Source organism: Monodon monoceros, unplaced genomic scaffold (genome assembly GCF_005190385.1).
Source record: "Monodon monoceros isolate NGI ecotype Baffin Bay Population unplaced genomic scaffold, NGI_Narwhal_1 Super_Scaffold_1, whole genome shotgun sequence".
NCBI lineage: Eukaryota > Metazoa > Chordata > Mammalia > Artiodactyla > Monodontidae > Monodon > Monodon monoceros.
In genome coordinates this window covers 143,428-168,570 of record NW_021703765.1, presented here as the reverse complement: position 1 = coordinate 168,570, position 25,143 = coordinate 143,428, and the positions used below count along the sequence as shown (strand labels likewise).

Below are 25,143 nucleotides of genomic sequence, written 5' to 3'. Positions count from 1 at the left end.
TATTTTTATTTTTGATTTTCATGTTTCCTAAGAACTTGGGGGTAAGTGTCAATTTAGTTCTGAGGAACATCATATGTTTTGGGGTTGCAGATGAATGAATGGGAGGAGGAGGAAGTGTAGTGTAAATATTCAGGGAAGTAGAAAGAAAAACAAAGTTAAACATTTTGTGATATAGGATTATTGATGCTTTGAGAGTTTTCCGCCTATCAAGTTGGTAAAGTGATGTAGTAAAACTATTATTTGTCCTTGATTATTATATGTCCCTGATGTAAGAAGGGCTTCTGATTTATATAACTATTCTCAGTAAAAAGAAATGTCATGACTTTATATGTAATGAAGGTATATCCTGGTTTCAAAAATTAAAATAAGAATATGGAGTTTGAATCGAGGAATACAGTTTATAATAATTTGAAGCCTCACACTTAGGCAGATTCGAGCTAAAATATGTGACATACCGCTGAATTCTCCTCCTTAAAGTGTTTTCTTCTGGAAAACCCTTCCTGCCCCCCAGCCACTGGACTATAGCACCTTCATCAGCGTCAAACCAGCACGTCCCAGATATGACGTCACTGCCTCCCCTCACCGCTCCCCCACCCCATTTGGCCAGACCGTGTTGACCTTGTTGGGAATTCTGGCTTTAACAACAAATTCCGGTAGCCAGTGAGTCATTTCTCTGTCAGAATTTTACTTAAAAAAATTTCCGTTGTCACCTTGTCCTCCTGAGTCCTGCTTTCTGCCCTGTTTTGTGTCTCTTATCCTCCTTAACCCGGAACTCCCCTCTCTACCCACAGATACAGGGTTCCTTGAAACTGCTTTGATTTGGTTATTCTGCTCAGAACAGCTCATAGCTATTCAAATATGCCTTGTTTTGAAGACCTTGGCTTTGTGAATATTTTCTTGGGCCTCCCTGATTTTTCTCATCCGAATTCTTAAAAGATTCTGTAACGTAACATGCAATATAGTTTATAATTATATGCTTTTCATCAAGAAACATATTTTGAATTCCTGTTACAAACTAGGTAAAACTTTGAGTGCTTGATACAAAGAGGTGAAAGTTAGGGTTCTTTTCCTCAGGGAGTTTATGTTTTTGTTTGGGTGAATAGGGCCTGGCATAAAAAGTTAAATAACAATATGAAAGAGTGGAGATTGAATTTGTTAAGTAGATACCATATTGAGAAAAAAAACCAATAAACCACTGTTGCCTGGCATGGTGGAGGCTGTGTTGTCTGCTCGTTTTAGTACCTTACCCCTCTCTGTGCTGTAGGTAGCTTCTTGCTTTAATTTGTCTCTGGGTAATAGGATATGTGAACAGAGACAGTTTCGGGCACCATAGCAGAAAAGTGTGACCCTGCTGGATTATGTGGCTCATGCTGCACAGAAATGACATGTGTTGGACTTTTGGGTTTGGGACTGAGATGCTCAGGTTATATCAGGTGATGGAGCCCAGCTGTTGTGGGACCTGAGGACGAGGCCTTAGGCTGATGGAGAGACAGGGACTCTCACGGGGACAGGATTTCCACCAGCACCCAGAACACCTGACTCCACTTCTTTTCTGCTTCTCTCCTGGGTTATTTTTTCTAACTCTGTTACAGTGAACCAAGGTCTCACGCTCAAATTGTTTCTGATTGGTCACTGTCCTAGAACTTTCACATACAAGTTTTTCTCTGAACATTTTGTCAGGGATTTTGTGCTTATGGACTTACTGTTTATTTTCCATTTTAATAGGTTTGTAGTGGTATCTGCTCTGGTGTTGGTTTGCATTTCCCTAGTGACTAATGATGTTGAGCATCTTTTCGTGTGTCTGGCATCTGGATACCCTCTTTACTTTAAAGTATTTGATGCTTAAAATGTTTTGCCAGTTTTCTAAAAATTGGGTTATATGTTTTCTTACTGAGACTTGAACATGTCCACAAAAATGATTCTGGACACAAGTCCTTTATTAGATATGTGGTTTGCAAATATTGTCTCCTAGCCTGTGGTTTGTCTTTTTATCTTTTAAACAGTGTCTTTCAAAGAGCAGATTTCTTACTTTGATGAAGTCTTGTTTATCATTGTTTTCTATTATGGATCATACTTATGGTGTCATATTTAAGAAATCTTTTCCTAACCCAAAGATCTGTTCAATACTAACAGATAGTAACAAGTTGTTAGTAAGTGCTATTGACTTTTTAATTGGGTGTAATTTTCATTAAGTATCTGGTTTTTCAGTACAGCATTTTGTGGAGTATAAGATGCACCATTTTAAAATGAACCACTAATGAAACTAAAGTAATACTTCACACTTAAGCTGTGTTGCAGCATTGAACTGTCAGTTGTAAGGTGTTTTCAGATTTCAGAGATATTAAAATATGGGGGGAAGAGTGTGTCAGAATTAGTGAAAAATGTTTTTTTTTACTTTGTGATCTGTGGTTGGCTGTTGCCCTAGGTTTATTATAGATCCTCCTTGAAGTGCCAGAACCTGGGATTTCTAATTGCTGGGAAGGCAGTAGTAACATGTTGTTGAATGAGTTTGGGTGATTTCTCTGACCAGTGACCCAAGAGGAAAACTGCATGACTAGGAGAGAAGGTGACAAAACGCACAGGAGGGGAGTATGTGTATGTGTGTATGAGAGAGAGCGGTCACGAGAGCACAGATCTGGGAAGGAGCGGGGTGGCCTGTGGCCACTGCAGTAGCTGGAAAAAGGGTTGCAGAACGGGAAGGCCTCTGCCCCAGCGTTTAACCTGTCCGCACCTTAACCTTCCTCCTTTGTGAAACTAGGGCCCGTGTTTCCTGGGCACCAGCTCTGGGGTCCGGAGGCTGTCATACTGCTCCAGGTTGTCAGACCAGCAAGATTTCCTGGATGCTAGAACAGACTGTGCTCCTCAGTTGGCCAGCTGCTGTACAAATGTCTGTTCTTGTGCCCCAAGCTTGTTGAATTTCCCGTATTTGCCTTACAGAGAAATACCGTACTGTCAGAGTTACAGTCTGTGGCCTGAACTTACCTCAGGATTATTCACAGTGAGTTAGGCACAGTCCCTCTTTCTTCAGTGCTTGTCGCACGGTTTATTGGCTACTTGCTTCTGCCATGCGCTGTCTATGTGCCTCCTGCCTTCTCCAGGAATCTGGGAAATGGAAGACAGTGATGATGGAGTTAACAATTTGCAAGTTTGGTTATATTAGGTAAATTCCAGAAGTTTTAGAATTTGGAGTAAAAACAACATTGGAACTAAGAGAAGTGGGATGAGAAGGGGAGACAATAACTTTTTCGTGCAGAAAATTGAGTTTATTTTAATTAATTCAGTTAGGACTGCATCAATTCAAACTATAGGACTAAGTAATGAGATTTGTGGTTTAATGGCTGGCTTGGAAACAGGGTTCAGCTAGCTGTGATTTTGGGGCCAAACTGTGTTTGTATGGCCTACATGCTGAGAATAGTTGTTACATTTTTAAATGTTTGAGAAGGAAAGAAATTGAAAAGAATACTGTTTTGTGACATGTGAAAATTTGAATTAGGGTCTCTTGTGTTACTTACACGTTATCTGTGGGTACTCTTCCCTTACAGCACAGCACTAGATCTAGCCAGTTAGAAGAAAAAGAATCATGTACTTGTCAACTGTAGGTGTAGCATGTGATAGTTTATTAAACTATGCTTGACTTTCTTTTCTTTTAACAGAGATATCGAACAAAACCATACTGTTGTAGCCTCTGTAAATACTCCACAAAAGTGCTTACTTCATTCAAAAATCATTTACATCGTTACCATGAAGATGAAATTGACCAAGAGCTGGTGATCCCTTGTCCAAACTGTGTGTTTTCCTCTCAACCCAGAGTTGTGGGAAGGCACTTCAGAATGTTTCATGCACCTGCTCGGAAAGTCCAGAACTACACTGTGAATATTTTAGGTGAAACTAAATCATCTAGGAGTGATGTGATAAGTTTTACATGTTTAAAGTGTAACTTTTCAAACACTCTGTACTACAGCATGAAGAAGCATGTGCTGGTAGCCCATTTTCACTACTTAATTAATTCCTACTTTGGCCTGAGAACTGAGGAGATGGGTGAGCAACCAAGAGCTGACGACCCCCGTTCTACAGAGAAGATGCCCCCATCCGACAGGTATTACTGTAAAAAGTGCAGCGCCAACGCCAGCAGCCAGGATGCTTTAATGTACCACATCTTGACGTCAGATATACACAGGGATTTGGAGAATAAGCTTAGGTCTGTGATCTCAGAACATATTAAGAAGACTGGACTTTTGAAGCAAATGCATATTGCTCCAAAACCAGCTGCACGTGTGGCTGTACCACCCAACAGCAGTGCTCCGGGCATCCCAGCCACATCTCCTTGCTTCCACCTGGCCTTGCCACAGAACAGTCAGAGCCAAACTGTGGTACAGCCAGTTCAGGGTGCGGCCCCCCCGGTGACTGTGGCCTCGGGCGCTTCTGGAAGCCTCACCCACTCCCCGCCTGCCGTTGCCCAGTCTCATGTGACTCTGGTCTCCAGTCCTCTGCCAGTGGGCCAGAGCAACCTCACTCTGCCGCCCTCAACACCTCAGCCTGTCTTTCTCTCTCATGGAGTTCCACTTAATCAGGCAGCAAACCCTCCTGCGTTGCCCTTGAGTCAGCCAGTGGGACCTGTAAATAAGTCGGTCGGAACCGGCGTCCTCCCCATAAAGCAGACCATCCGCCCGGGGGTTTTGCCCCTCAGCCAGCCTGTTGGGCCCATAAGCAGACCAGTTGGGCCTGGAGTTCTTTCGGTAAATAGACCTGTTGCGTCCGGTGTCCTTCCTGTCAATCCCTCTGTCACCCCTGGAGTTCTTCAGGCGGTCTCGCCAGGGGTGATTTCTGTGAGTCGGACAGTCCCGTCAGGGGTCCTTCCTGCGGGACAGATGACCCCTGCTGGGGTTATCCCTTCAGGACAGACAGCAACTTCTGGGGTTCTCCCTGCTGGCCAGGTGGTTCAGTCAGGGGTTCTCCCCATTGGCCAGACAGCGCCATCGGGGGTGCTCCCCACTGGGCTGACAGTCCCGCCGCGGGTCCTCCCTCCTGGCCAGACGGTCCCACTGAGGGTTCTCCCTGCAGGCCAGGTAGTCCCACCTGGGCTTCTTCCTCCCAACCAGACGGTCTCGTCAGGTGTTCTCCCTGTGAACCAGGGTATTAACTCTGGTGTTCTTCAGCTCAGTCAGCCTGTCGTGTCAGGGGTCCTTCCTGTGGGCCAGCCAGTGAGGCCGGGGGTCCTGCAGCTTAATCCGTCTGTGAGTACCAGCATCCTGCCTGCTCATCAGCCCGTCAGACCCGGGGCTTCGCCAAACACCGCTTTCCTAACATCAGGCTCTATTCTCAGACAGCTGATACCCACAGGGAAACAAGTGAATGGGATTCCCACATACACGCTTGCCCCAGTATCTGTCACTTTGCCTGTGCCCCCTGGAAGTGTCGCCACTGTTGCCCCCCCCCAGATGCCCATCCAGCTCCTGCAGTCGGGCACGGCTGCACAGATGGCCAGCTCCATGGCCAGCCTGCCCTCCCCACCAATGGTGGTAAATGCCACTCAGAATATGTTCGTTCAGCCTTCTTCGTCTGTGGCAGAGGCAAATCAGGTACTCAAACAGGCAAAGCAGTGGAAAACCTGTCCAGTTTGCAACGAGCTCTTCCCTTCCAATGTCTACCAGGTCCACATGGAAGTGGCACATAAGCACAGCGAATCCAAATCTGCTGAAACACTGGAGCCGGAAAAGCTAGCGGCATGTGCACCGTTTCTAAAGTGGATGAGAGAGAAAACAGTTAGGTGTTTGTCCTGTAAGTGCTTAGTCTCAGAGGAGGAGCTTATCCGCCACTTGCTGGTGCACGGCCTGGGGTGCTTGTTCTGCCCGTGCACTTTCCATGATATTAAAGGCCTCTCAGAGCATAGTAGGGCTATGCACCTAGGGAAGAGGAGACTGCCCGTGGACTATAGCGACAAAGGATTTCAGCTGGATGTCGATGCCAATGGCAGCCTGCTGTTTCCCCACCTCGACTTCATCACCATCTTGCCCAGGGAGGAGCTGGGTGAGCGGGAGGTCTACTTGGCCGTGCTGGCTGGGATACACTCCAAGTCACTGGTGCCCGTGTACATCAAAGTGAGGCCGCAGACCGAGGGTGCGCCTGGGAGGCCTGGCAACCAGGCGCTGACCTGCCCTTTTTGCTTCGGCACCTTCGTGACGGCTGAGGCGTACGAGCTGCATCTGAAGGAGCGGCACCACATCATGCCAACGGTGCACACGATTTTGAAATCCCCGGCTTTCAAGTGCATCCACTGCTGTGGGGTTTACACGGGCAACATGACTCTGGCAGCCATTGCCATACATCTGCTGCGCTGTCGGAGTGCTCCAAAGGACAGCAGCTCAGGCCTGCAGGTCCAGCCTAATTTTATTGAGAACAGTGAACTGCTTTTAGTCAATGGTGAGGTGATACACGACTCCAGTTTTTCCATAAAGAGAAAGATGCCTGACGGCCAGTTTGGGGCTGAGGAGCAGAGGGAGGGCGAGGAGCGGCCTGTCACCACGAGCGCTGACACAGAGCCGTCCCCGGAGAAGGCGACGAGCACCGTGCCTTCTAAAAGACAGAGGAGCGAAAGCAGGATGGAGGCGCCCCTTGTTCACGACGACGCTCTCCAGGTTTTAGCGTTAAATCCTAAAAGATACGAAGACCGTTCTTACGAAGAAAAAAAGCAGTTTCTTAGAGATTATTTCCACAAGAGACCATATCCCAGTAAAAAGGAAATAGAACTGTTATCCTCACTCTTATGGGTGTGGAAAATTGACGTGGCTTCATTTTTTGGAAAAAGAAGGTATATTTGCATGAAAGCAATAAAAAATCACAAGCCTTCTGTACTTTTAGGCTTTGATATGTCTGAACTTAAAAATGTTAAACACAGATTGAACTTTGACTATGAACCACAAAACTTGTAAAAAAAAAATTAGGAAATCTAAAGTACTAGATACTTAGTAGTCTTTTTCAATTGAGATTTTTAAAAATGTTATTTTCTTCACTGTATGTTGAACTAATCAATTTCAGTGGTCTTTATGCTGCTCTTTAGATTTATTTCAGGTGCTCAGAAAGACTTCTATATAAAGAACTGAATAGTTCTTTCAAATTTATTGTTTCCTGCAGCTTGATTTTGTAACAGTTGTTTTTCATTTTTCCTCTGTCATGTAAATTAAATCTTTGATATTTCATGCATGCCTTGTTTTCCCAGTAGTGTCAGTATCGTATGATAAAAACTGAAATCTATATATGTTTGTTTTTCATTTAAGGAAATTTCAGCTTGTTTCAGAATACTTGATTAACTGCGAATTAAAACTGCTCTCCCTCAGCTTCACAAGTAGCAGCAGATGATACAGTAAATGTTTAGAGAAGTGAGTAGAAGCCCCTGTGACATGTCTGGTTCCTTAAGGATGCACTGCATTAACTTATGCTGATTTCTTCTTGTAAGGTATTTGCTTATTAGATTATACTTTTGATTTACGTTTTTTCAGGTTTGTCCTAACAGCTGTTTTTGATTGTAACTCAGAAAACCAAATGTTTTCATTTGTTAAAAATATACTGAACCTGAAGTCTGGTATTAAAGCTCATAAGTCAAGAGTTATTTTACAAATAAAGTAATTCTGTAGGTACAAAAATACTTCTCAGTGTAGACTTTTCCCCTCTTTTTGATACGCTGATAAGTCTTTTCTCCATTCAAAGATATGACAATAAATCTTTAGTGCCTTTAGAACAAACACTGAAAACACACACACAAGCTCTCCTCCTAACCTAACTGTTCATAAACCAGTGAAAGGGAAGGACCGTGTTACTCAGGAATAAAATGTTGACCCCTGGGTGTGGCTACTAACTGAAATATAAACACAGGTTTTCAGGGGACAAGGTGAAATGAGTAGACCGGAGCTAGTCTCCTGGTTGGTGTATTAAATCTCTGACAGTTTCCTAGAGGTAAATGTATTCACTTTGGGGAAGTGGGCTTTCCCATAGCCTAGTTGTCCAGGTTAATGGGATGGGGTATTGCTAAGGAGCTCAAGTGTATTACTCTCCTTTGAACAGCTAAGCCTCGGTTTTTTCACACAATATAAAATAACTTAAAGCACCAGAAGCAGTAATGGAGACCATCCAGTTTAGACCTTAAGTCGTAGTGCTGATGATACACAGCAGAGGCACCTGTGCAACATACTCAGAAGATAAGACAGTCTCTGGGAAATGAGATAATGTTACCGTCTGGATTTTAAAATACAGCTGCATGTCGTTGCTGTAATGTGCATTTTTGAGGCAGTCGTGAAACTGGTGTGTGATCGTTGGTGTGCTCTGTTGTAAATTCAAGGAGCTTGTTCAAGTTAATTTTTTTTTTATCTGTTGTTTTCAGAGTGTCTATTTTGAATTAAAACTTGTTACACCACTGCAAGTAGAACTGTTTAATTCTTTTAACTGTTAAAACATCACGGTGACTCAGGAACAATCTAAACGTAGAAGTAGATACCATATTTGTTTTCTAAAAAACATTACTTGTCATTGTGAAAATAAGCACAACCCAAAAGGGCTAACTAATTACAGGGTCACAAAATAGATGTGGCTAGAGATCCTTGCCGTGTCTGGCAGTGGCTGGGAGTTGGCCTTTCTCCAGGTTGTGCTCTGTGCTGAACGGCGCAGCTTGCTGTCTGCATGGTTTGACCCTCCCTTCTTCAGTTTTGCACGTTAGGGGTTCTGTTGGCATTGGGGCCTGATCATTCTTTGCTCGGGTGACTGTCCTGTCCACTGCAGGATCGGGGCAGCATCCCTGGTCTCTACCCTCCAAGTCAGTAGCACCTCCACCCCCCCCCCCCCCCCCCGGGCTGGCAGATGTGTCCCTGCCAGGTGTCCCTGTGAGGCAGCAACAGCCCTTGAGGAGAACCACTGTGATGAAGGAATTCCGATTTCTACTTGTATTTCAGCTTTCAATGTGGAGTCTTTTTATACTACACTAGTTACTGGTTATTAAATAATGTTTTAGGCTTATGGATCAAAATTTGATATAAGCTGAGCTTCAAAAAGTACATGGGAGTTCTTGCAAATGTAAAAAATGAGTAAATTTATTACTGTTTTTGCCTCTGCCGTGCAGCATGTGGGATCTTAGTTCCCTGACCAGGGATCGAACCCGTGCCCCCTGCAGTGGAAGCGTGGAGTCCTAACCACTGGACTGCCAGGGAAGTCCCTAAATGTATAATTTGAAAATGAAAAACTAAACTATAGATTAATAGTGGTGGAGGTTTTTTAAACTACTCCATTAAAAGATTAGAAATTGAGAAGGAAAGGAGACAATCCTTTTTATTACCACGGTTACGAATAATTGTATACTTTAAAAAATTTTGTAATCTATGTAGCATGAACTCTAAAAATATTTCATATTTGGAGACACTGCTTGGGAAAGATCCTCTGTGTTCTCCTTGCTGCACGTAGTAAAGCCTCCCTTCTCCTACCCTCTCCCCCACCAGATTACATATTTGAAGTCTACTCAGTGAAAGACAAATTAGAATGTAGGATACTATTTTAGCTTCTGAATTCTGTTAACACATCCTTGTTTTGGATGTGTTATTTTTTAATAACTAGGAATCACATCACTTCATTTGTTAACAGTGACTAATAAATGAGAGTAATTCAGGAGTGCTCCAGAAAGCTTTTTATCCACCAAATAACAGGATAAGCACCTTCACCACCCACGCCTTTGGTTAATTCTTCTTTTGATCACTGCTCTCCCACGCATCCCTCAGCATGCTGCTTCCAGAATGAAACTGCTAGCAAATCTCAGTCTGTCGGATTTTGCCTTAGCAACTCAGCTGAGGAGCAAGTTGGCTTTGATTTCACCTTGTCCTAAGGCCCATGAATGTTTTCTCTAGAAAGCTGCAGGCGAATGAAGTAGGAAGGGCCAAATGTGGACCCTACAGCTCTCGAGGACAGTAGGCCTCGGAGTCCAACACAGCTGCAGGAGTACCTGCCTTCAGTTTCTGTGATGTGGGCCACAGGGCTGGCATGAGGGCAGGCAGACAGCAGAGGTGGCCGTGTCGAGGACAGTGCTGGGTACAAGGGCAGTGTTGGTACCACAGTAGCTTGAAGACTACATGGTATAGGTGGTGTCCGCCCACTCTTCCCCCTTCACCCTCATCAATGAGGTCAAACAAAACATAGCCAATCAGTGAAGAGGCCAGGCCGGTCCTGAAAAGCCCACAGGGGCCAGAAGACCCTCATCCACGTACCACCAGGTAACCACAGAAACTAGGCTTCTGCACCACCGCACTGGACTGGCATTCCCGGGCCAAGGAGCTCTCCCAGGAATTCCTGGTCCGGGTGGTTCTCAGGAAAGGGCTGTTGCTCATATGAGACTTGTCAGTTGGCCTCCCTGGTGTTGTGGACACATCATCCTCTCCCTCAAGCTCAGGCCGGTTCAGTCTCCCTTGCAAAAGCCATGTGGTTCTGGTTCTTCATTCAGTATTGAAATAAGACCTCTGGAAGTCCTACGCTGTGCTGTAGTTGGGCAGCAGCTGGGCCAGGCCTGCAGTAGACGGTTGCTCTTCTGCCCCCGAGTTCCCAGGGGTGTGTGGCCAGGGAGGGCAGTCGCCCACCTCCTGTTACCCTTTTCCAACAGCTCTTCACATATGATGATTATGTGCAACTTTCTAAGAGTTCACTAAAGAAAGCAACAACCCCGACCAATTAAGAAAAGAAAAAACAGCCCCAAAACACTAACCTAGTTTTTACATTGTTTTTAAACAGACCTTCCTAGTAGACAATAAACATTTATCCACAGTTTACTATTGCTAGGAAATGGGCTGAGTATTTTAACGACAATGATAAAGATCTATTTAGTGCTTACTCATCTGTGCACAGCTTACATGCATTTTAACTCTCAACCATCCTACAAGGTAAATGGTAGTATCTCGTTTTGCCTAAAAGGAAACCGAGGCATGGAGAGCTTAAGTAAGTTGGCCAAGGCAGGGAGCTAGTTAGGTGAAAAGAGCTAGGGCGATACCTGAGGGCCGAGCGCCATGCTCTTAGCTGGTATGATACATTCCTCTGTTCACGTATTTCCCCATTTAAGCCTCATAATACTCTTATGATGTAGGGTTTATTTTACCTGCATTTTAAAGATGAAGAAATGGGATCCAAGGTAGAGTGACCAGCTGTACCAGTTTACTCAGGACTGAGGGATTTCTCTGAACTTTCAGTACCCAAACTGGGAGCATCCAGGCAGGTGGGGATAAGTTGGTCACCCTACTCAGAGGTCAGTTCACCCCCCACGGTGACATGTCCCTTAACTGATGCAGTACTGTCTGTAATAAATCTCTGTCTGCTCTCTCTAGACGCACACGTAGCCCTTTAGGTGTCGAGATATACAGGGCATCCTGATCCTAGATGGTTACAGCACCAACAGTAACAGTGCCCTCTGTGTGCCAGGTATTGTTCTAAATGCTTTGCGTAATGAACTCAATGACATGATGTGTTGTGAATGAAAAGTGAGAGGAGGGAAGTCCTGGTTAGAACAACAATAAAAGAAGTACACACAGATTTGCTATTTAGATATCTTATAATGTCTCCCCATGTTACTAAATAGAGTCCCTGCTGAACTATCAACTAAGGAATAAAAAATCCAACTATGAGGTACTGCCAGAAAACTTTTCTTTAGTTTTTAATATTTATTTATTTATTTATCTATTTGGCTGGGCCAGATCTTAGTTGTGGCATGCGGGATCTTTGTAGAGGCATTCGGGATCTTCAGTTGCGGCATGCGAACGCAGTTGCAGCATGTGGGATCTAGTTCCCTGACCAGGGATTGAACTCGGCCCCCCTGCATTGGGAGCGCAGAGTCTTAGCCACTGGACCACTAGGGAAGTCCCACTTTTCTTTAGTCTTAAAAACTTAATTTCATTCTCTTACTGATAGTTATAATTTTAATGTTCTCAAACCAATTCCTTTTTCATAGGTGCTGAGAGTAAATATCTAAACATGCATTCCTTAACATAAAGCTTCACCTTGTAGCACACCTGCTGATTTATACTTCTGGAATCTGTTTTTTTCTGTTATGCAGTTATTAAATCTCAGCTTTAGAATTTTTCTAGTTTTTGATAACCTGTCCTAATTACTACTTAGTTTTTAAAATTTTAAAGTTAAAAATCAGATATCTAGGAGGGTTACCTTGTAAAGTAGATTAAAATCCAAATCAAAATCTGTTGTATCTGACAGGGATCTCTTAAGGCCACCATATTGGCAGGTGGAAAACAAACACTAACGCCATTCACTCAGATGACCTAGCTCACTTTTTTTTTTTTTTAAGTCCTTATTGAATTTGTTACAACATTGCTTCTGTATTATGTTTTGCTTTTTTGGTCAGGAGGCATGTGGCATCTTAGCTCCCTGACCAGGGCTCAAACCCTTGCATTGGAAGGCAGTCTTAACTACTGGACTGCCAGGGAAGTCCCCTAGCTCACGTTTTGAGAGGGAAAATGTATATAACGCTGCTAAACAGTAGCTAACACTTGTTTTTCACAGCCCGTTAAAGGAGGTGCTTCCCAAACCACTTTTCTTTATCTGACTCATAAAATCATGAGCAGTGTTCGTTTACTTTTAAACAAACAAAAAATTACATAAATTCCTTTTCAGAAGGAAAACTTTAACAATTAAAATTTAGAATTTTATCAATATTTAAATTATAAATCAAACTTCAGCTATATAGGTATGTTTGCTATGAACAAACTAAGACAGATCACGTGGTCATACTATCAAATGCAAATTCAGAATTAGTTGTCATAAATGAATATATTTTTTCAGAAATTAGTTGCTTACAGTTTACAGTCCACGATATGGAAAGTTTAATATATTAATTTACCATTTGCCCGAACATAATCTGGAGAAAATTGAATAATAGCAACGAATAATGGTTCGGTAGTTTTTCTTAAAACAATGTTTCTATATAGATCTATCTTGAGCGTTAGTTGAGTTGTAAAATCCGTAAAAACAACAGTTTTGCTAGAGTTTATAGATAAGTTGACTCATTCTGCCTCCCCAATCCTCTGTGGAGCAGCTTTCAGAATTGTTAGACTGAAGACCTGGAAAATCCTACATTGACTATGAAATAGTGATACTGACACACATACACACACACAAACACACACACAAGTTAATATGATATCAAACTTAGACTACATCTCACAGATTCTAGAAGGAGTTTCCATGCAGACTTAGATTTAAGGTCTTCTCATTACAAGGAAAGCACCTTTGGTCCTGAAAAGGACAGGAGATTTATCCTCAGTTTGCTGTTGTCTTGTGGAAGATGACTTAAGAATTCTTAACACTGGGAAAGTCATGAGATCATTTTAAAGAAATTATGCATTTTGCAGGGAAGGTAATTTTTGGTTATTTTTAAAATTTAATTTTGTCTAGATTTTATATGTGCTTTCAAATAACTAACTGGAGTGGCTACGTACGTCAATAAGACAACTTACACAAAAGAAGGAGGGCAGCTGATGCAGGAATTTCTGAAGCTCACTGGGGAAGCCTAAGTTTAGCCGGGCCAGTGGCTCCTCCCCACTCCAGTCACATGACTCCAGGCATGTTAGCAGAGGCCTTTTCACTACGTTCTTCTCTAAGGTGAGTGCCCTTCTCATAACTTATCAGAAGATCAATAGCCTCGCACCAGAACTCACATTGTTATCACAGTAGTTCTTGGTGCCCTGTTTCCTTGTTGCCTTATATTTCACTGCTGACCTTGTTTGTCTTCACAGGTGGTGGTAGTGACCATCTTGGTCCAATAAGCCACTAATTTAGAAGTAAGCAGGATACACATATATCAACACCCAGTACGTAGAATTTTCTAACCATATCCTAGCTATTGGCATTGCCAATTTTTTGGCCTCTACATAACATTCTGTGTTAGATGATTTGATGACTAAAGGTGAAGCTGGGATATGTATTGTTACAACATGGAATCAACTCAGAATTTTAAAAACGAAAATGGAAAATCTTGGTAAATTCATTGTGAGATCTATTCAGTAATCAAAGTAGATTGACATTACTGTGATTACAGGTTCTTATCTGTGTCCAACTTAGAAATGAATCTTTAAATATATGTTTAGAACTAAACACTTTTTTTTTTTTGGCTGTGCCGCGCGGCTTGTGGGATCTTAGTTCCCCGACCAGGGATTGAACCTGCGCCCTCCGCAGTGAAAGCCACTGTACCGCCGGGGAATTCCCAGAATTGTACACTGTTGTCCAAATGAAACATATCTTATTTCCAGGATCAAAATACCCATAATGTCTGAGGGTTGCAGTGTAATTAAATGATATCCTCAATCTAATTTCTCAACACTTAAGAAGTTCAGGGTGTGAACTACTTAACCTTACTCTGCCATCTGAGAAGCTACGCCGGTTCTGGCTGTACTTTGCCTGTTTTTCCATTCACAAAATGGCAGGTGGGGAGAGGTGATTCCTTCTGTGTTTCATAAGAAATGGCCTCAGTATAATCACATGTTTTATTTTCAATGCACTAGAAATAGAGACTGGGTCTTTGCCAATTCCTGGACAGTTAATTAGTAATTAACTGCTTCCTTGCAATGACTTGTGTAAGAATAGATTATTAGTTGGCATCAATGCATTCCTGCCCTACAGGGTTGCCAAAGTGTCTACAAGAAAAACACTAGACACCCAATATCTTGTAATAACCTATAATGGAATATAATCTGCAAAAAAGCCTAGTCACTGTGCTGTATGCCTAAAACTAACACAGTGTTGTAAATCAACTATACTTCAATTAAAAAAAAGACTAGACAGATTCAAAGAGTTCAGAACACAGTATATGAGTCTTTTGCCTTCTGATATAAAGTCCACCTCAATCTAGATCATTTGGTTGTAACTCAAACTATGTAGACTAGCATAAAAGTCTAAGAGATTGTCTTTCATTACATTTCTCCACGCACCCCGCATGGTCAGGACCTTTTGCCCATGAGGATAAGCAATGTGAAGGAAGACAGTGCCAGAATGATTAATTTTCTTTGATTTAAAATTTAATATTCATTTATTTAAAAAATTAAGCTGCTACCTACATTTGGTAATGTTATATTCTTCCAGTAGTGGTTTCTCACTGCTAAGACAATATTTGTGTGCATAGTCTAAGATTATCAGCAACATTATTTTATAAGTATTTCACTGTCGGGATAATATTGCAGACTTTTCTTCCTAAAGCAGTAAAGTACCTTTGGACCAGGTTTTCCTGGGTATGTGCTATATATATCTGTCTGCCTATCATAGTTTATATCGATTGAGATGATATGTCCAGTAGTAGAAAGATGCTAATAAAAATGCAAAGGGCAACTTGAGTCGCAGTAAAACAAGGTGAAGTGCTTTGACTGTTGAGTTCATCTGAAGCTGTCAGAATATGTTACACACATCAAGTGTGTCTGCCTCACTTCAGGGGCTTTAGGGAAGTGGGAGGTGCACTTTCACGTACAAGACGTGCAGAGTCCCTACAAACCTAAAATCTAAAAGAAAAGGGTGAGGCTAGAACAAGGTACTCTGATGACATAATTTTGGATAAATGTGGTCTTCATTACTGTATAACGTACTATAGGTTTCCAAAATTTGTCAAAATCAGCCTTTCATGTTGGAACTTTTGAGTTCAGTGGTTCAGTCCCTCGTCACTGGAGGCTCTGGGAGTTTGTACAAGTGTGTGTGTGACTTGGGTCTGTGTTTACATTGCTTCAGCCCCTTCCCCCTGATTCGTTCTCATATTTTCACCTGAGCCCACCTGTGAGTTGGTGTTAAATTGCCACAGACTGAAGCGTGAACTGCCCTAGAGATTTAAATCCTAACATTGATTCCTTGCCAGGTGCTAGTTACAAAATCATAACCTGAAATGAAAAGATGGTAAATAGATCAAATAGCTTTTTTTTCTGTTGCAAATTCGGTTGGCATCTGAATATTTGGATAGATTAGTTAAAAATCCAAATATCTTGGTAATTTAAATATATCACTATATCTTAGTGTTTAAGTCACGGCAATGTCTGAGATATAATCCAACATACCTGCAAACTCATCAACTGTCCTTAGAAGTCTTCAAGACTCCTGTCTGAATCTTTGTTCTGTAATAAACATTAGTTTAGGATTAACTGAATTTGTGCATTTGATTTATGAATAAAATTTATTTTTAAGTTTTTAACGACTGTGCAAAGAATAGTGTTGGTTATTAACTTGGTAATTTGAATTGCAAAACTATTTTTACATGGAATGCTTATATTTTTAAGTTGATAGCGTTGCTTAATAGAAGTAACTATTAATTCAATTTGATTAACTTCTTGTTTCCATTATCGCCATTTGTAAAACCTGACAGGAATTTTACAAATGAGCAGGGGCTGAGGTGCTTTCTGACTTGTATTAATTTTAAAGGATATATTCAAAACCTCTTGATCACGTGCAATGGTGGCATGCTAAGTATGCGATGCAGCCACTGAAGATGGCGACCAGTGTGGTTGTAGACGGGCACTTGTAGCCACGAGGTACCTCACTCCTCCATTCGTCATTCCCAGCTACTTCAGTGGTGATGCCAGAGGGAGCAGACTTGCCTCAGGTGTGACCTGAGCCCGAATCCAGCACCTGTGCCCTGTCGACTAAGAAACGTGCCTTCCTGAGCTGCTTCCTTAACAAAGGTTCATACTCCTTGTGCCTTATACGTTGTTTGATGGTAAATGAGGCTTGCTTTAAAGGCAAGTTTTGAGAGTTCCAATAAGAAATAGGTGTGATTTTTTTTTTTGATGTTTCAGTAGAAAATGTTTCTGAGAGTATGTATTTTGCATTTGCTTAGTACCTGCAGTTTGCTCACCTGAGTCTGACAATCCTGTGGAAGAGATAAGTTAGGCTTTGCTTCTTGCCGATGAGCAAACCGGTCCAGAGAGGTAAATGACTTTTCTTAGGCCATATGATAACAGTGGTTGGCAGACCCAGATCTAAATTGGAGTTACTGACTTATTTCTAGCATACACTACCTCTCCATGAAGATAAGTCTTTAAAAAATAATGTTTTAACGTGGGATAACAGATGACCTCAGTGAGAGAGAAATGGGGAAGCTGCTCAATCAACCCAAGTGCAGCCGAGGTTGCTCACTGGTGGAGGGGAGGGAGAAGAGGCCGGCAACACCTGGAAGCACTTGAAGCAGCACCTGAAAGTGGGGTCCTTGTAACAGGAGTCCCACAGGCCTGCTGCTTTAAACTGATGTGATTCCCACAAATCGAAGGAAGCGGCAAACTGACGCAACTTGTATTTGACTTTCAGATTCTCCAGCAGTGTTTTTCAACCTGGGAAGGGCCGAACACCCTACAGAGATTAAAGAGCGTGAGAAAGAAACACTTTCAAAGCTGGACAGCCCTAAAGCCCAAGCGAATCGCAAGCTGCTAACAGCAGTGCACGTGACGGCGGGATCTCCACCCCCGACCCTGACGTCAGCAGACCTTCCCGTGGGCTTCAGCAAGGACGGATTCTGCTCTGGACAGCCCAGAACTTACTTGAAGAAAGCGTTCTGCTGTTTGAAGAGGTCAGGATAAGTGTTGTCTGAGAGGACGTGAGTGATTCCGTGGCCCTGGAGCCTGCCTGCTCTGACACCTCGGCCTTACCTCATTTCAGGTTCAGAGAAAATTAAAGTCTCCGGCTCCACCAAAACCCTAGGACGCTAGCTCCACCCCTTCAGCAGAGGCACAGCCCAGGGGCGAGGACGAACACCTCCAGGGCGGCTGGAGCACCTTCTTCTGACACTGGCTGCCCTTCCAAGGTGGGTGATGGTATCTCACTCATCGCTGTGCCAGCTGGGCTTGTGCAAGGACAGTGTAAAAGGCTTTGTTCTTTAAAACCTGTAGAGTCTGAGTGGCACATGAGTCCTGTCTTTGCTGCAAGGGTCTGGGGTTCATTCCGTGCTTTTTCTTTGGGTACTGAATTCTGCATTCAGTTAGGAAGCATCACATTCAAGTTATTCCTTGTCCCCAGACCTCACTGCCCTCACCTTTCTGCCTGGAACGCTCCAAACCACGCTTAAAGCAGCTACTCCTTTTGTTCCTCAAACTAAGACCAGCGTGATCCTTAGATTCATTGTCGAGAAATTAATGTAATCTGGGAACGTGTCATGTGACCTTTAAGGCCCATTCATACACGGACCCCAAAATGGTTCATTGCTCCACATATTCTTGGTTATCAGACCACAGGTCAACAGGGCAGTGTGTGTGTGCAAAAGGATGTTTGTACACAGGCACCTGAAGAGAGAGGGAAGGAGCCTGGGTGAACAAATCAGCTAAGAATCCAAAGCGTTATTTCTAGACTGCTTAATGACCAGAAATTTGTACTCGTTTCCTTTTTTCCCCCCAATTTAAAAAATTGTTAGAATACACGTAATATAAAATTTACCATCTTAACCATTCTTAAGTGTACAGTTTGGTGGCATTTAAATACGTTCACATTGTTGTGGAACCGTCACCACCATCCATCCAGGGAACATTTTTATCTTCCCAAATTGAAACGCTGTCTCTATTCAACACTAACTCCCATATTTCCCCTCCTCCAGCCCCTGGAACCCAGCATTCTACTTTCTGTCTCTATGTATGATTTTGCCAACTCTAGTGATCTCCTTTAAATGGAATCGTTCAGGATTTGTCCTTTTGTGACTGGCTCATTTCACTCAGCATAATTCCTCCAGTTTCATCCATGTTGTAGTGTGTGTCAGAGTGTCCTTCCTCTTAAAGGCTGAATAATACTTGGTCATATGTATTTCCATTTTTTGTTTATCTGTTCATCCTTTGATGGACACTGGGGTTACTGCCACGGTTTACCTACTGTGAACAAAGCTGCTGTGAACATGGGTGCCAAGATGCCATGCTCACTTGCTTTCAGTTAACGCTCAGCATGTCTGGGCTCCCGTGAGGCTCAGCTGTGACCTCTACGTGTCCAGGGAGATGGGCTGCGAAGCCCTTGCTGCACCTGGTGCGAGACGAGATGTGACTCCCTTCTTTGTGTTTTTCTGTATTTTACAAGTTTTCTAAAATTAAAGTGTGTTTATTTAGTTCTTTAAAAATACAAGGAGTGTATCATCTAACAGTGCTACCAGTTGGGAAAGGTGATTAAATCCAATCGACCCACACATAAGTGAGATCACTGTATTTGTCTTTCTCTGACTTCCTTCACTTAGCGCGATGCCTTCAAGGTCCATCCATGTTGTCGCAAATGGCAAGAGTTTATTCTTTTTTATGGCTGAGTAGTACTCCATCGTGTGTATTTATGTAAATATATATTAATGAAAATTATATGTATATAATTACACTAGGCCTGTCAATATTTTCTTTATATACTTAGGAGCTCCTATGTTGGCTGCATAAATATTTACAAATGTTATATCCTCTTGTGGATTGAGCCCTTTATCACTATGTAATGCCCTTTTTGTCTCTTATTACAGACTTTGTTTTAAAGTCTCTTTTGTCCGATATAAGTATAGCAGCCACAGCTTTCTTTTGGTTTCCATTTGCATGGAACATCTTTTTCCATCCCTTCACTTTCAGTCTGTGTGTAATGGAGACAGCATATAGATGGGTCTGTTTTTTTAATTCATCAGCCACTCTGTCTTTTGGTTGGAAAATTTAATCCATTTAAATTTAAAGTTATTATTGGTAGGTATGTACTCATTCCCATTTTGTTAACTGGTTTCTGGCTGTTCTGTAGTTCCTCTGTTTCTTCTTCTCTTGCTCTCTCCCTTGTGGTTTGATTACTTTCTTTAGTGCTGTTCTTGGAGTCCTTTCTCATTATCTTTTGTGTGTCTGCTATAGGTTTTTGTTTTGTGGTCACCCTGAGGCTCACATCTAACAATCTATATTTGTGACAGTCTACTTTAAGTTGATAACAACCTAACTTTGAACACATTCTAAAGCTCTACATTTTAATTGCCCCCCAACATTTTATGTTGTTGGGGTCACATTTTACATCTTTCATCTTGTATATCCCTTAATATTATTGTAGTTATCGTTACTTTTACTGCTTTTGCCTTTTAACATTCATATTAGCTTTGTAAGTGATTAATGCAATACCTTTACCCTTATCAGTGAGAATTACACTTTCATAGGTTTTCTTCTTAATAATTAGAGCTTAAAGTCATCCTTTTAACGTTTCTTGTAAGGCCGGTTTAGTGCTGATGAACTGCATTAGCTTTTGCTTGTCTGGAAAACGCTTTATCTCTCTTTCAATTCTGATTGATAACTTTGCCAGGTAGAGTATCCTTGGTTAGAAATGTTTTTCTTTCAGCACTTTGAGTACATTGTGCTACTCCTTACTGGCCTGCAAAGTTTCTGCTGAAAATACTGCTGATAGTGTTATGGGGGGTCTCTTGTATGTAATAAGTTGTTTTTCTCTTGCTGCTTTTTTTGGAAGTGTAGTAGAGTTACAATTACATTAGTTTCAGGTGTACAGCATAGTGAATACGTATTTTTATAGATTATACTCCATTAAAAATTATTACAAAATCATGATTATAATTCCCTGTACAATATATCCTTGTTGCTTATCTATTTTACACATAGTATTCAATAGTTTCTATAACTTAATCCCATCCCCCTAACATGCTCCTCCCCACTTCCCTCTCCCCAGTGGTAACCACTAGTTTGTTTTCTATATCTGTGAACCTGTTTCTGTTTTGATATATACATTCATTAGTTTTATTGTTTAGATTCCACAAATAAATGACATCATACAGTATTTGTCTTTCTCCGTCTGATTTATTTCACTAAACATAATATTCTCTAGGTCCATTCACATTGCTGCAAACGGCAGTGTTTCATTTTTTGCTTATGGCTGAGTAATATTCCGTGTGTGTATCGTTTATCCATTTGTCTCTTGACGGACACTTAGGTTGCTCCCATATCTCGGCAATTGTAAATAATGCTGCTCTGAATGTTGGGGTGCGTGTATCTTTTCAAATTAGTGCTTTGATTTTTTTCTGGATAATACCCAGGAGTGGAATTGCCAGGTCATATGATAGTTCTATTTTTAGGTTTTTGAGGAAGCTCTGTACTATTTTCCACAGTGGCTGCACCAATTTAAATTCTCACCAGTACGAGTTCCCCTTTCTCCACATCCTTGCCAACATTTGTTATTTGTAGGCTTTTTGATGATAGCCATTCTGACAGGTGATATCTGAGGTGATATCTCACCTGTTGTTGTTTTGGTTTGCATTTCTCTAATAATTAGTAATAGCATTTTTTCATGTGCCTGTTAACCATCTGTATGTCTTCTTTGGAAAAATACCTATTCAGGTCTTCTGCCCATTTTTTGATTGAGATGTTTGTTTTTATTGATATTGAGGTGTATGATGTGTTTATATATTTTGGATACTAACCTCTTGTCAGTCATATCATTTACAAATATTTTCTCCCATTCATTAGGTTGTCTTTTTGTTTTGTCAGTGGTTTCATTTGCTGTGCAAAAGCTTTTAGGAGCTTCTTAAAAGCTTCTTAAAAGAAAGCAAAAGTTTTCTTTTGCCTTAGGAGACAGGTCCAAAAAATACTGTTATGATTTATGTCAAAGGATGTTCTGCATATATTCTCTTCTAGGAGTTGTATGGTTTCAGGTCTTATATTTAGGTCTTTAATTCATGTGAGTTTATTTTTGTATATGATATGAGGAAATATTCTAATCTCATTCTTTTACATGTAGCTGTCCAATTTTCCCAGCACCACTTATTGAAGAGACTGTCTTTTTTCCATTGTATATTATTGCCTCCTTTGTCATAGATTAATTGACCATAGTAAGTGGTTTTATTTCTGGGCTCTCTATTCTGTTCTATTGATCAATGTGTCTGTTTTTGTGCCAGTACCATACTATTTTTTTTTTTTTTTTTTTGCGGTATGCGGGACTCTCAGTGTTGTGGCCTCTCCCCTCTCCCGTTGCGGAGCACAGGCTCCGGATGCACAGGCTCAGCGGTCATGGCTCACGGGCCCAGCCGCTCCACAGCATGTGGGATCTTCCCGGACCAGGGCACGAACCTGTGTCCCCTGCATCGGCAGGCGGACTCTCAACCACTGTGCCACCAGGGAAGCCCTATCATTCTATTTTGATTACTGTAGCTTTGTAGTATAGTCTGAAGCCAGGGAGCATGATACCGCCAGCTCTGTTCTTCTTTCTCAAGATTTTTTTGTTATTTGGGGTCTTTTGTGTTTCTGTGTAAATTTTAGGATTATTTGTTGTAGTTATGTGAAAAATGTCATGGGTATTTTGATAGGGATTGCATTAAATCTGTAGATTGCTTTGGGTAGTATGGCCATTTATTTATTTTTATAGCTGTTTCAGCTCTTTTTAAAAAATTTTTTAAAATTTATTTTATTTATTTTTGGCTGCGTTGTGTCTTAGTCGCAGCATGCAGGATCTTCGTTGAGGCATGTGAGATCTTTTGTTGCAGCACGTGAGCTCTTCATTGCGGTGCGCGGGCTTCTCTCTAATTGTGGCGTGTGGGTTTTCTCTTCTCTAGTTGTGGCGCGCAGGCTCCAGAGCGTGTGGGCTCTGTAGTTTGCAGCACACAGGCTTTCTAGTAGAGGCGCACGAGCTCAGTAGTTGTGGTGCGCGGGCTTAGTTGCCCTGCCGCATGTGGCATCGTAGTTTCCTGACCAGGGATCGAACCCGTGTCCCCTGCATTGTAAGGTGGATTCTTTACCACTGGACCACCAGGGAAGTCCCAGTAGGATGGCCATTTTAACAATATTAATTGTTCCAATCCAAGAGCACAGGGTATCTTTCCATTTCTTTGTATCATTGTATCATCTTCAGTTTTCTTCATCAGTGTTTTATAGTTTTCAGAGTATAGGTCTTTCACCTCCTTGGTTAAGTTTATTCCTAGGTATTTTATTCTTTTTGATGCAATTTTAAATGGGATTTTTCTTTTTCTTTTTCATCATTAATGTATAGAAAAGCAACAGACTTCTGTATATTAATCTTGTAACCTGTAACTTCACTGAAATCATTTAGTGGTGGAGACTTTAGGGTTTCCTATGAATAGTATCATATCTTCTGAAAATACTGACAGTTTTACTTCTTCCCTTCCAATTTGGTTACCTTTTATTTCTTTTTTTTGGTCAGATTGCTGTGGCTAGGGCTTCCAGTACTATGTTAAATATCAGGGGTGAGAGTGGGCATCCTTGTCTTCTTCCTGATTTTAGAGGAAAAGCTCTTAGCTTTTCACCATTGAGTGTGATGTTAGCTGTGGGTTTGTCGTAATGGCCTTTATTATGTTGAGATATATTCTGTCTGCAGCTTTGATGAGAGATCATGAATGCATGTTGCACTTTGTCAGATGCTTTTTCTGTGTTTATTGAGATGATCATGGGATTTTGATCCTTCCTTTTGTTAATGTGGTGCATCTCATTGATTGGTTTGTGGATGTTGAACCATTCTTATGTCCCTGGAATAAATCCCACTTAATCATGGTATATGATCCTTTTATATATTGTTGTATTCAGTTTGCTAATACTTTGTTGGGAATTTTTGCATCTATATTCATCAAAGATATTGGCCTGTAAGTTTCTTTTTTTGTATTGTCTTTTTCTGGTTCTAGTGTCAGGGTGATGGTGGCCTCGCAGAATGAATTTGGGAGTGTTCTGTCTTCAGTTTTTTGGAATAGTTTGAGAAGGATATGTATTAGCTCTTGTTTATATGTTTGGTAGAATTCCTCTGTGCCACTGTCTGGTCCTGACTTTTGTTTGTTGGCAGTTTTTTTTGTTTTGTTTTTTTTTTTACTACAAACTCAATTTCACTATTAGTGTTTCACAGATTGTCTGTTTCTTCCCGATTCAGTCTTGGAAGATTGTATATTTCTAGAAAAGTATCCATTTCTTCTAGGTTGTCTTATTTGTTGGCATGTAAGTATTCTTAGTGTTCTCTTATGAAATTTTGTATCTCTGTGTTATTGGTTGTTATTTCTCTTCTTTTGTTTCTTTCTTTTTTTTTTGCCTCTATTTTTATTTGTTTCCTCTCTGATCTTTATTATTTCCTTCCTTCTGCTGACTTTGGTCTTTGTTTGTTCTTCTTTTTCTAATTCCTTTCACTGGTAGGTTAGGTTGTTTATTTGAGATTTTTGTTTGTTTCTGTATCACTTTAAACTTCCCTTTTAGAACTGCCCTTTTGCTGCGTCCCATAGATTTTGGAAAGTTGTGTTTTTATTTCCATTTGTCTTGAGGTATTTTCTGAATTCCTCTTTGATTTCTTCATTGCCCCAATGTTTTTTTAGTAGCATGTTGTTTAATCTCCACATGTTTGTGCTTTTCCTATTTTTTGTCCTGTGATTGATTTCTAGTTTTATACTGTTGTGGTCCAAAAAAAAAATGTTGATATAATTTCTATCCTTTTAAATTTGTGAGGCTTTTTTGTGGCCTAGCATGTGATCTGTCCTCAAAAACGTTCCATATGCACTTGAAAAGAATGTGTATTTTTCTGTTTTTGGATGGAATGTCCTGTAGATATCTATTAAGTTCAACTGGCCTATTGTGTCATTTATAACCACTGTTTCCTTATTGATTTTCTGTTTGGATGAAATATTCATTGATGTAAGTGGGGTGTTAAAGTACACTATTATTACTTTATTATTGTCAGTTTCTCCTTTTATGTATTTCAGTATTTGCTTTATATATCTAGAAGCTCCTACATTAGGTGCATTTATGTTAACAAATGTTATATCCTCTTCTTTTTTGATAAATTTATTTATTTTATTTTTGGCTGCGTTGGGTCTTTGTTGCTGCGCACAGGCTTTCTCTAGTTGCGGCAAGCGTGGGCTACTCTTTGTTGTGATGCGCGGGCTTCTCATTGCAGTGGTTTCTCTTGTTGTGGAGCACAGGCTCTAGGCACGCGGGCTTCAGTAGTTGTGGCAGTCGGGCTCAGTAGTTGTGGCTCGCAGGCTCTAGAGCGCAGGCTCAGTAGTTGTGGTGCACAGGCTTAGTTGCTCTGTGGCATGTGGGATCTTCCTGGACCAGGGCTCGAACCCATGTCCCCTGCATTGGCAGGCGGATTCTTAACCACTGTGCCACCAGGGAAGTCCCTGTATCCTCTTCTTGTGTTGATTCCTTTATCATTATAAAATGCCCTTCTTTGTCTTTTGTATAGACATTG

The 25,143-nt window shown here is 41.4% G+C and overlaps 1 protein-coding gene across 9 annotated transcripts in view; it reads left to right on the top strand.

Moving 5' to 3' along the window:
- ADNP2 (ADNP homeobox 2) overlaps positions 1-25,143 on the top strand; it is a 47,358-nt gene that overhangs the window by 10,797 nt on the left and 11,418 nt on the right. For 2 of the 9 annotated variants that reach the window (XR_003793247.1, XR_003793245.1), the window contains 6 exons: positions 3,654-7,453; positions 11,343-11,436; positions 13,420-13,626; positions 16,557-16,676; positions 17,299-17,557; positions 17,647-17,791. Coding sequence is in view for 2 of the 9 variants with exons in the window: in XM_029221296.1 (XP_029077129.1) it covers positions 3,654-6,929 (3,276 nt within the window). In the remaining 7 variants the exon portion in view is untranslated. Of the gene's footprint in view, positions 1-5; positions 8,724-11,342; positions 11,437-13,419; positions 13,627-16,556; positions 16,677-17,298; positions 17,558-17,646; positions 17,792-25,143 lie in introns of those variants that run through there. The other 7 variants (XR_003793248.1, XR_003793252.1, XR_003793251.1 and 4 more) reach the window with 7 other exon arrangements.